This window comes from Tachypleus tridentatus, chromosome 10, assembly GCF_004210375.1.
Source record: "Tachypleus tridentatus isolate NWPU-2018 chromosome 10, ASM421037v1, whole genome shotgun sequence".
Classification (NCBI taxonomy): domain Eukaryota; kingdom Metazoa; phylum Arthropoda; class Merostomata; order Xiphosura; family Limulidae; genus Tachypleus; species Tachypleus tridentatus.
This window is the reverse complement of record NC_134834.1, coordinates 191,418,644-191,430,503: the sequence shown is the minus strand read 5'-3', so window position 1 is coordinate 191,430,503 and position 11,860 is coordinate 191,418,644. Positions and strand designations below refer to the sequence as shown.

Here is an 11,860-nt window from a genome sequence, read left to right as displayed (position 1 = left end):
CTGTTGATGTACAGTTGTAATGGAAAATAAGACTTTTGAAACAAAACTAAACGAAAGAGATATGTTCTTCAGATATCATTATTCCAACAACAATAAAACAAAGTTAATTTAAAGTTTACCTTGATGATAATCGGTTTGTTTGTTTTGAATTTCGCGCAAAGATACTCGAGGACTATCTGCGCTATCCTTCCCTAATTCTGCAGTGTAAGACTAGGGGGAAGGCAGCTAGTCATCACTACCCACCGCCAACTCTTAGGCTACTCTTTTACCAATCAATAGTAGAATTGACTGAAACAATATAATGCCTCCATGGCTGAAAGGGCGAGCATATTTGGTGTGACGGAGATTTGAGCCTGTGGTCTTCAGATTCCAAGTCAAGTGCCCTAACCACCTGGCCATCCAGGGCCACACACATGCACGTCTATATCATAGGTAGATATGCTTACATATATAAAAGAAAAATAAATAAAACTTCTCATGATACATATTTTGTTAATGTAACCATACAATATGTTCTTGACATACTGAAGGAGGAACACTTCTCTCAAAAAAAAAATCACTGAAAGATGCTCGGTTCTCAAAAATCACAACTTACTGTTAATAAGTTATAAATACAAGTTTTCTTATGTTATAAATATTATAAGTATTAATGAGGTATTTTTATGTGGTATAGAAATAATCACGTTATATTTTTTTTTTTTTTAGAACCTGATGAAGTACGATTAAGGTGTGGGATTAAGAATATATATGAATTAACAGTTAACAATCATAATTTATTTGCGCAAAAAATTAAAGACAAAACGAAAGTTTTTGAAAGGATGGCAAAGAAGTCTTTCAGGTAAAAACCAAGGAACATCACCGGACAATATAATAAAAATCTACAAAGCATACATGAGACCCATAATAGACTACGCATCTCCTGCCTGGATAAACATATCACCCAAACAATTACAGAAACTACAAAGAATACAAAATTCAGTTTTAACTTCAGCCTATAAAGTACCACGTAGAACTTCATCCACATTCATGCACAAATATGCGAACATAGAAATAATATCTCGAGGGCTATCTGCGCTAGCCGTCCCTAATTTAGCAGTGTAAGGCTAGAGTGAAGGCAGCTAGTCATCACCACCCACCGCCAACTCTTGGGCTACTCTTTTACCAACGAATAGTGGGGTTGACCGTCACGTTATAACGCCCACACAGCTGAAAGGGCGAGCATGTTTGACGGGACGGGGATACGAACCCGCGACCCTTGGATTACTAGTCGCACGCTTTAACACGATTGGCCATGCCGGTCTCAGATCTAAAAGACTCTACATAATACACTAAAGTATTTTAATAAGAATTGGCATAAAAATGACTTAATGTGTGATCTCGACAGATACTGTGTGCATGATTAAACTAGTCTTAAATACCTTTCTCCTTTTAATATATATTTAAGAAATATGAAACAAGCTACCCACAACGCACTAGACACTTAAAACTAGTTTTATTTTATCATTATTATTCTTATTATTAGTAGTAGTATTTCATATATATGAAAAAAAAAAAAAGAAAAAAAAGAAAAAAATACAAACATACAATATTCAAACACCGAGAAAGAGAGCGAGCCGGTTCGATATTATTGCTCATCAGAATATTCACCAACCTATTCTGAAATCTAATTATATAAGTACAATAAACTTTAGTTTTGCTCAGCCAATACTGTAAAACAATCATTGTCAATATTCAGACATTTTAAAAGTGGTTCAAACGAACGATTTTTATGGGCGCCATTTTTTCACCACAACACCTGCTATTAAGCACTACTGTACTTAATGATATATAAATCATTAATATATATATAAGAGAACCTCAATAACTGAGCAGAAAGTATGAAGGCTTATAACTTTACAAATCTATTTTCGATATCCGTGGTTAGCACAGCACAAATAGCCAATTGCAACAACAAATAAACAAACGATATAATATATTTCGAATAATAATTTACTTTTTAAAATATCAACTAAATATCACCAGAGGGGGATACAGTCCACGCTTAAGTAAAATTCTTGCAGCGTTGGCAACGATAGAATGTGGTATCAAATATAGGAAGTTTACGTTTTTGTCATCATGGATGCGAAAGAAGTGAAGATGCTACTAAAACAAGCAAGAGAGGCAATACGTGATAAAGATTTCAAAAGTGCTTTAAAGCACTGTAAAACAGTGTTAAAATTAGATAAAAATAACTACCATGCGTGGGTTTTTATTGGAGCTGCTGCTGAGGAAATGGGAGAGGTGGAACAAACGCTTGCAGCTTTCAATAAAGCTATAGACATTTCCCCAGATCAAGTACTTGCATGGCAAGGACTTTGCAATTTTTATGAAAAACATTATAATGATGATAATAGAAAAGCACTTGAAAATGTTTATAAGAAGCTAAAGGAATTAATGAGTAATGATAAAGCCAAGAATATGGAAATTTTACAGAAATTATATAATTTGTATAAAGTTCAGAAAGATTTTTTGTCTGCTTTGAATGTTTTGTTAGAGCAGGTTGAACTTGCTGATGAAAACCCAAAACTGGAAATGACAGCTTGGATTTCAGTTACTGATTTGTTACATGAAGATTTAGGTGGTATAGATGTGGATAATATAAGGAAAAAAGCATATGAACGTATTTCAAAGTTAATCAACTATTTATCAGATGATTCTGACTTTGATCTTGATGATATATGTAGGAGATACCTGATATTCCTTAGATCAAGAAAGGATTCAACAAATGCTGCAATGGAAGCTAAACGTTTATCTAAAGAGTTACCTCATCTTTCTGCTCCAGCTGAATATTTTTGTGAATTTCTTTTGGAGAAATATGTAAGTGATAAAGTCATAAGTGGTGATATTGTTCCTTTGTTACAAGAGTTGCAGGTTAAAAATCCTGAATCTGGAAGTGTCAGTTTGCTCTATGGACTTTACTTATACGTATTTGAAAAACGTTGTCTTGAAGCTCTTGAAGAGTTAAAAAAAGGATTGTATTATTTTCCTAATAACATCATTGCTTGGATTTTATTTGCTGAAATCCAACTAGCTATCCATGATAACTGTGGCAGTGAAGAAAGCTGTCTTAAGGCTCTTCAGCTTTATAACAGCTCTAAATTAGCAGTTTCATCAACTCTAGTTGGAAAGATGTACTTGTACCTTGGTATTACCCTTGTTGGACAACAGTTATATGAAAAAGGATTGCAGGCTTTCAGCAAAGCTGAATCAGAAATTGGAAGAACTGAAGAATTACTTTACTGGTTGTGTAGAACTGCTCTTGAAAATAATGATTTGTCTCAAGCCAAACATTTTGGAAATGAACTCCAAAAGTTAGCAGGAGATAGTTTAAAAACTCATCAAGCTTGCATTCTCATAAGTCTTCATGAAGAAAAGCCAAAAGAGGCTTTAGAACAACTTTTAAAAGCAGTTAAAATGGAGGAATATGACTCGTATACTTTTCACCTTCTTGGACTTAGTTTATGGGAAACAAAAAACACGGATCAAGCAAAAACTAGCTTTCTTAAAGCTGCTAAATTAGATCCATTTTTCTACAAAAATTTTCTCTACCTTGGCCATTATTATAAAAAAACTGGTAATTTTGAAAAGGCTCTGCAGTGCTATAAGAAATCATTTGATCTTAATCAAAGGAATGATATTGTTGGAGCTGCTTTGAGTGATATTCTCTTTGAATGTGGAGAAACAGACCTCAATTTAAAGTTGTTGAAGAAAATTACTTCAACAGCTCCAGTTGGAAGTGCCAAGTGGGCTTGGTTGCGTCTTGGCTTACACCAGCTAAGAGTGGGAGAAACAATGACTTCAGTGTTATCTTTGCAGAATGCCTTGAAGGCTGACTCTTCAGATATTCATTGCTGGGAATGCTTAGGAGATGCATACCTTCAGAGAGGAAGTTTCAGTGCTGCTCTGAAAGCTTTTACTAAAGCATCTGAGCTTCAGCCTAACCAGCTGTATCCACAGTATCAAAAAGCAAATATTAAACAGTTACTAGGTTCATACAAAGAAGCAATTGAAGAATACCAGTGTATTTTGGAACTGGAACCTGGTTACGTACCAGTCCTTAAAGGCCTGACAGAAGCTCATCTCCAGCAAGCCAGACTTCATTTTTCCAAGTTCTTGTTTGGGTTAGCTCTTGATTCTTGCAATGCAGCACTCCAAACAGTTAGTACTGCAGTACTTTCCACACCAAATTTTGCTTGTTTATGGAAATTAGCTGGAGATGCCTGCATGTTGTCTGCCTCTCTTGGTCCTCAGAAATTTTCACTTTTGGTTCCAGAAGTTTTGTTTTCTCAAGGGCTCAATAGTCAAAAATTGAAAAAAATCTGTAAGAGTGAAGCTATGACTTTGGCAGGGATGCTGTACAGTAGAGGTTTATCATTATTACCTGAAGTACCTGGGCTATGGCATGACCTTGGTTTTTGTTATTACTTTCAGGCTCAAGAAAGCTCTGACAGTCAGTTTGCTAGAGAATTAGCAAAGAAGTCAATAATGTGTTTGAAAAAAGCTGTCAGCATGCAGTCAACTTCACCCCATACTTGGAACAGTCTTGGAGTTGTTTCTATGAGCCCACATGTGAAGAATTACAACTTAGCACAACATTGTTTTATAAAATCTATCAGTTGTGAGCCTAACAACTTTGTAGCTTGGAGTAACTTAGGAGTTCTTTACCTACAGAATGATAATATTCAGCTGGCACATGAAGCCTTTAAGGTAGCACAATCATTAGAACCTTCTTATTTGGTTTGTTGGATCGGCCAAGCATTAATTGCTGAAAGAGTTAATCATCCAGACACACTAGATTTATTTCGGCACACAACGCTTTTAGGTGAACATCCAGAGGGATTGTTAGGGTATGCACATTGGGTTTGTACTAGTTTACAGGACCTGGGAAACCGTAACACAAGTTTCTATAAATACAACATTGTCCAAATGAGAGCTATTTCAACAGCTGTTGATGCATTAACAAAGTTCACTAGAAAAATTCATGATAATTCTTCAGCTTTTTGTATGCTGGGACTGGTACTAGAGAGAGAGAGACTGTACAGAGGAGCCTCTTGGGCCTTCAAGATGTCCCTCCTCCTTCTTGAGGGAGACAGTTCTGATGAAATTATTGACAAAGTGAGAACTAATTATGGTCGTGTCCTAGCTCAGGTAGGGCAGAATGATGAAGCTCTTAAGCAGTTTTTGCAAGTAAAGAATATGGATCTGGCAGCATATTGTGGTTTGGCTCTCACCTATCAGAAACTTGGCAAATTAAAAGATGCCTGTCAAGCTTACAGACGAGCACTGACTCTTACTACGGTCGAGGGAGATCAGTCACACGTACTAGTTGCTTTGGCAATGGTTGCTGTAAAAATTCAGGGCTTAGAATTGGCAAAAACTCCTTTATTCCAGAGTTCCCAAAAGAAGCCAGCTTCTGTTCAAGGTCTGCAAGCACTTTGTGCACTGGGTCTTTTGTTAAACGACTTCAGCTTGTCAACTGCTGCTATGAAAGAACTACGACCTCATCAACAAGATCCTTGCTGTGGGGCAGAAATAGCCTTCCTTGCTGCTTGTGTCTTGATAGCTCAAGGGAAGATGAAGATGGCCTTACATCATTTGAGTAAGTATGCCCATGGACACCCTAACAGTGCATCCATTTGGTCTCACTTGGCTGGCCACTTGTTATCATTCCATCCTCACAAAGCTACTACGGCAGCACGCTGTGCAACATCTGCTGTTTTGACGGGTAAAGACGTCGCACGTCTTCCACTACTAGTCATACAGTGTCACATGGTAGCAGGAAATAAGAACAGGAGTCTTCAAACAGTTCAAAAAGCAGTACATCTCTTCCCAGGTAAGGATACTCCACATGAAGTAACAACGTAGGAACAGCATGAAATGTGTTTAAGTGGTTATTGCAGGAGTTTTGTTATCCCCCTGTGTTATTTAATGTATATGTAAAATTTTATATGCATTTTCATTTAGTATACCTTAATTTAATCTGAACTAATGTGTACATCTCCACAGCAGCAGCAGTAGAAACAAGGGTTAATTACATGCATGTTTTATGAAACGGTACGAATAACAATTAATCCATGAAACTGTAGCATATTTATGGATTATTAACTTATAACAGGGTTTACATGTATATGTGATAATAAAGAGAGTAAAATACATATTTTGTCATTTTATATACCATTCCTGAAATGACTTTTTTTTTTACTTGTTCCCTCCCAGCTGTACATTTTCCATTGTCTTTCTTACCTACGTGTGTGTAATTTTCTTTTATCTAGTTTCACATTTGCCATATTCATCTGATTGAGCATTGTTTAAAAAGGACAAGTGCTATTTCAGATGAATCTGGCAGGATTACATATTTCTCCCATTTAAACGAGTCTTCAGAAATTAGATTTATGTTTTCTGTTCATTGTAGTATCAACCAAATCAGTGATTTCAGAAATCAGAATACTTGGTTGTATTATGTATAATTCCTTGAACACAAAAGTAACATGATTTTTAAGCCTACCATCATTAATTTTTTTCATTATAGCAGGTGTTTTTATCATTTGATAAATACAATTCCTATTCACAAATGACTTATGAAAATCTGACTTGGTATTCCATTTGTTGTTTTCCTGATAACTAAAGAATTAACTTTATGGATAGTTAAACCTTGCTTATGTTACTCTAGTCTTTTTAAGTAGTACCAAAATTCATTTCATTTGTTAGTTCTTTTTGAGTTGCATAAATACTTTTTAACATCACATGGTGACTTTACAGAACGTTTGGAAATTTAACTTGCTGTGGTGATGTGCTTGTAAATTTTATCCATGTGGTAAAAATAAAAAATATACATTTTTTTTTTCAAGAAATTAAGTATTTGTTGGTTATTTAAATATTTAATTTTTTTTATGTAGATAAAGTTGAATACTGGTGTGCTTTGCTTGGAAATCTGTTCTCCTCTTCTATACAGGAAAATTTTGTGTACAGACTATTTATTTTTGTCAGAAAGATATTGAATGATACCTCACCAATACTTGAGTCATGGCTCTTACAATGTGTGAAATATATTCAGATCATTCAGAAGAGAAAGGACATAACTAGGGAATCACAAACATCAACATTGGTTTTAGATGCTGTTGCCGAAGCATTGGCTAAACCTAAATTTGATCAGTCTTGTGTACCTACAATTGCTGTGGCTCTACAGAAGGATCCAAAATGTTTGTTTGGCTGGCTTTCTATAGCTTTACTTCAAGCCAGCAGTGAAAAATATAAAGATTCCATAAACACCTTACAGCACGTTTTGAAGTCAGAAAACACTATAAAATCATTGTCCAGGAAGGTGGTATCGCTGCTGCATTTAGCTGTTTTGGCACTGAATATCCAGAAGACCAGAAATGAAGATGAGTGGAAGTCACTTGCTCAAGAAACCATTGCTGAGGTTTTGAAAACTGATTCTCACCACCAAGGAGCATTGTTTCTTCAAGCACTGGTTCTTGCTGGTAAAACAGAAAACTCGCGTTTGATTGAGAGATGTCTGAAGAAAGTTCTAAGTTATGCAGACCCGGCTGAACCAAAGTGGATAGAAAGGGCTGCACGAAGAATTATGGCTTCTATTTATAAAAGGAAAAATAATGAGGATGGTGTAGAAAGACTGTTAGAGGGAGCAATTGCTTGTGGTGATACAGATTTTGTGAATACCCATAAGACCCTTGCAAAACCCCTAAATAACGAAGTTGCTAATTAACCAGTTTAAAAATAAGTGAATATCTATGCTTCTGTAGGTTTCATTTGTCTGCTTTTACATTATTGAGTTTAAGAGCAAGATGCCTGTTAAAAAAATGGAAAATTCATACACGTAACTTGTATGATGTTAGATTACTAACACAAAATAATTTCGTTCTGTATTTTGGAAAACTAGCATGTGTGTTAATGTATCTCCTGAAGTGCTAACAATTGCACAGAAGCAAAAGATTTATAATTTAGATAATTTTATGAAATGTTGAGCCTACAGTAGAAAGTACCTTAGAAAAATTTTTAATTTTCTAAGACAATGTTGCAGTAGCATATTGTTGAAGTAACTAAAGTTAATTGTTTGTAACTGATGTCATTAGAAAAATGAAAGAGTAAGTTTGTTTTGTATGTGATTGAAGAAAAGTTCCAAGGTGTTAGCTCGGCTGTCCTTTTACAGTTTTACTTTAGTCCAGCTTTGAAAACTAAACATGTCATAAATAAAACATATGTATTGAAGTTATGGAACACAGAAAATTACACTGCAATTTCCTTCAGCTGAAGAAACAGAAAATGAAAAACCTTTCTCACAATTAATAAATTCCACATAGTGATCTGTACAATAGCCAGGTAGTTAAAACCATGAGTTAAGAAAAATATAGTTTATCCCAAACTTTGCTTTTTAAAGTAATCACAGACAGTACAGCTCAATTAAACTATTTTCAGATATTCTAAAACTCGTGTGTAGAAACAGTCGATACTTGTTATACTCTTGTTTGTACTTGCTGATTGTGTATATATTTGTGATTATTGTTGACATAAAAGTGCAAGAAATAAAGTTAGCAAACATTTAATAAAATTAAATTGTAATTATTTTTATGTTAGTGGTAAATACTGTAGTGTCTCATAAGCACTGGAACCTAAAGCTGATGTATACGTGTGTGTTTATGTATATTTTCATACAACATAATTGTGTACTGCAATACTGTAGGTTTTGTAAAGTAACTATTCTAGCATGCAAAACCCTGCAAGTGTTCAGAAGATTTAAGGTGTCTGATAATTGACAGGTAATATTGTGTAATAATATAAAATGTTGTATTAAAAACATGTTGATACCAAAAAAATATCTTGAAGTACAGATCTTTTGGGGTTGTTTTAAGTTTCATCAACAGCAAAAATTAGTTCACAATGTTATCACTATACAAACCAACATTGTAAGTGTAGAAAGGACAGTTTTAAACAGTAACAGTGAAATGTATGTTAGTAGTTTTGAAATACACAAATAATAAATAACATTGTTAAGAAAAACTTAAATACAAGTATGAACACTGCATCTTTAAAAATATCAAAAATTATCAAATTAAAATCACTGAGAATCTAGAATTGATTACATTAATGACATCAGGGAGGACTTGATATTATTTAATGTTGGGTAGTCATAAAAATTGAGAGGTTTTCTTTAATAAGAGCTTGTAGGCTGCTGTTGAGGCACTGAAAATTATACTTTTGTAGAAGTATGGGGAGGTGGTTACCTCATTGTGCAATTGGTTTGAAAGACACGAGTAGATTCGTTAGTGTATATCCATAATCAAAGATGTTTCACTGTGCTTTTAATAATTATTATAAATCTTTGTTTTCTACCTGGTGAATCAGTATACAATGTTATTTTTGTACAACTGATTGTGCTTTGTCAAATATATATTATGAACATACAGCTTATATAAATACACTTATGTATAGTGTACTGCTACTAATTTTAATATTTAATATTATAAGAGCATAGATTTACACTGATTGATAAAATATAAGTGTACAGAAGTAAATAAAATAGAAGGCATCAGTAATACTTTTCAAAAAACAAAGTTGTTCAAGAATTAAAGCCCCCAGTGGTGCAGTAGCATGTCTGCAGACTCGCCACTAAACACCAGGTTTCGATACATATGGTGGGCAGAGCACATAGTTCATTATGCAGCTTTGTGCTTAATTATAAACAGACAAGGATTAAAACAGTTTGATTTCTATTGGTCCCTCTGAGTTTTTTGTTTTATCTAGAATTCCAGCCAAAATAATTTATCTCTTGCTTGTTTTAATAACTTTGAAGATAGAAGCACAAGTTATGTTACATAATATACTTTATTATAGTAACAATTCTTATATTCTCATTAGTTAGAGCATTCAACTTGAGATCCACAGGATTGAAACTAATGACTAAATGTACTCCTGCTTTTATCTGTGATGGTTTAGAATGGGATGGCTAATCTCCTAATTCATTGAAAAAAAAAAGTTTGCAGTGGGTGATGTCCATCAGTTGCCATTCCTATAGTCTATTACTTCAAAATTAGGGATGGCTGGTGCGGATATCTCTTGGGTAGCCTTCCAGAAGATTCATCAAGAGCATTCTTATCTATGTTGTGGTCTTAAACCACTTTCTTTTCTTTTTTTTCATATTGTAAAAAATGTAATTTCATTGTTAGAAGCCAGGTCATCTTAAAAGAAATGACAGCCGAGGTGAACACGATATAAAACTGCTAACATGGCAGCTGATGAAACCAGTTGTAAAAGTTTTTTGTATTTCCAAATCAAAGTGCATAACCATATTAAGGTGGTGTAAACATGGAATAGTGGATTGGTATTTCAATAATTTATTCATTCAAACTCAAAACATTACTAACAAAATCATCAGTGTAGTTTTTGTCCATTTCTTGTTTTAGTTCTTTCCTTGCTTTTGAGAAGACTGTAGATTTATTGTTTGTAACAGACATAAAGGGTCAGGAAAGAAAAACCGTGTGTAAAAAAACACGTTTATCTGGAGTCTACAGGTCTTTCTTTTCTTTTATCAAAATGTGTAAATCCCTCCAGTATGTGTTACAAATTTTTAAAGATGAAAAAACATAAGTGCTTAGCAATTCCAATTATGCATCTTTGTATACACACAAACAGAATTTACACAGTCTCTTCTTGTATGTGGATAATAGTGTTCTGATGTATTAATATTTATTTTAAAACTTGCATAAAAAATTGGAATAAAATGCAATCTAGGCTGTTGTTTACTTGTATGTTAGTTTTAATGTGCTAATGTAGTCGGCTATGATGCATATTAGAATGTGATATGACTAAAAAATATTGGAAATTAGCCTCACTGGCTTAAAACTACCAGTAAGATACATTGTGTACATATATAGATATAGCACAAACTGTGTATTGGAGAAATGCATATTAAAGGTGACGGCATGTGCTTGCTAGATAATATTTAGTCTTGGATTAATGTTGACTTTTAATCAGTGATGTCGAGAAAACCCACTTGTAGAGAAATATATATGCAAAAACGGCTTGTTTGGGTTGAGAAAATATTTTACATAGAAGAGCGAACAACTTTCGACCTTCTTCGGTCATTGTCAGGTTCACAAAGAAAGAGGTAACTGACCGAAAGCTTACCACATGTTTGGAAGGGGTTGTGTAACTGAGTGTCGGAATGTAGAGGGCAGTATTAGATGTTTGAATATATAATTTTATTTATTTTATTATATTAATATAGCTATGAAGGTGTTCATTTATATTGGTTTATTTTGGGTTTAAGTTGTATAAGTAAGGCTTCTTTACTTTTGCATTTGTTTATGTTTGTTTCTTTATTTAGTATTTGAGTGTTTTCTATGGTTATGTTGTGTTTATTTGACTTGCAGTGTTCGAAAACGTGTGAAGGTGACTTTTTATGTTCTTTGAATCTGGTTTCCATTTTTCTACTTGTTTCTCCAATATAGAAGTCGTAGCAGTTATCACATTGTATTTTATAAATAATGTTGGTGTGGTGTTTGTCAGTGTAGTTTTTACATAGTATAGACCTCAGTTTTGTGCCTGGTTTTTGAATAAATTTGGTATTAACTGGAATGTCATATTTTGTTACTAGTTTTTGCCAAATGTTGGTTATTTGTCTGCTGATGTCAGGAATATATGGTATACAGCAGTATATGGTTTCGTGATTTTTTGATTCGTGAGATATATTTACTTTTGTTAGTTGATTTTGCTTTCTGTCTAGGTGTGTGCGTATAATATTTTCTACGGTTTGTGGATGAAACTTATTGATGTTGATGAAGTATTGTTTTATTTTGTCCAA

General features: G+C 33.9%; 1 protein-coding gene across 1 annotated transcript; it reads left to right on the top strand.

Annotated features, from left to right (window-relative positions):
- The first annotated feature begins 2,029 nt into the window (after nt 1–2,029).
- On the top strand, nt 2,030–8,873 carry LOC143227842 (tetratricopeptide repeat protein 37). The gene is made up of 2 exons (XM_076459152.1): nt 2,030–5,872; nt 6,936–8,873. The coding sequence occupies exons 1-2, from the start codon at nt 2,116–2,118 to the stop codon at nt 7,763–7,765; spliced, it is 4,587 nt and encodes a 1,528-aa protein (XP_076315267.1). The 5' UTR covers nt 2,030–2,115; the 3' UTR covers nt 7,766–8,873.
- The last annotated feature ends 2,987 nt before the right edge of the window (nt 8,874–11,860 follow it).

Excerpts from the sequence above, each read along its gene's own strand:
- LOC143227842 (XM_076459152.1), top strand. The coding sequence starts at position 2,116 with ATGGATGCGAAAGAAGTGAAGATGCTACTAAAACAAGCAAGAGAGGCA. Across the intron at positions 5,873-6,935 it reads AGCAGTACATCTCTTCCCAG|ATAAAGTTGAATACTGGTGT; the intron begins GTAAGGATACTC and ends TTTTTTATGTAG.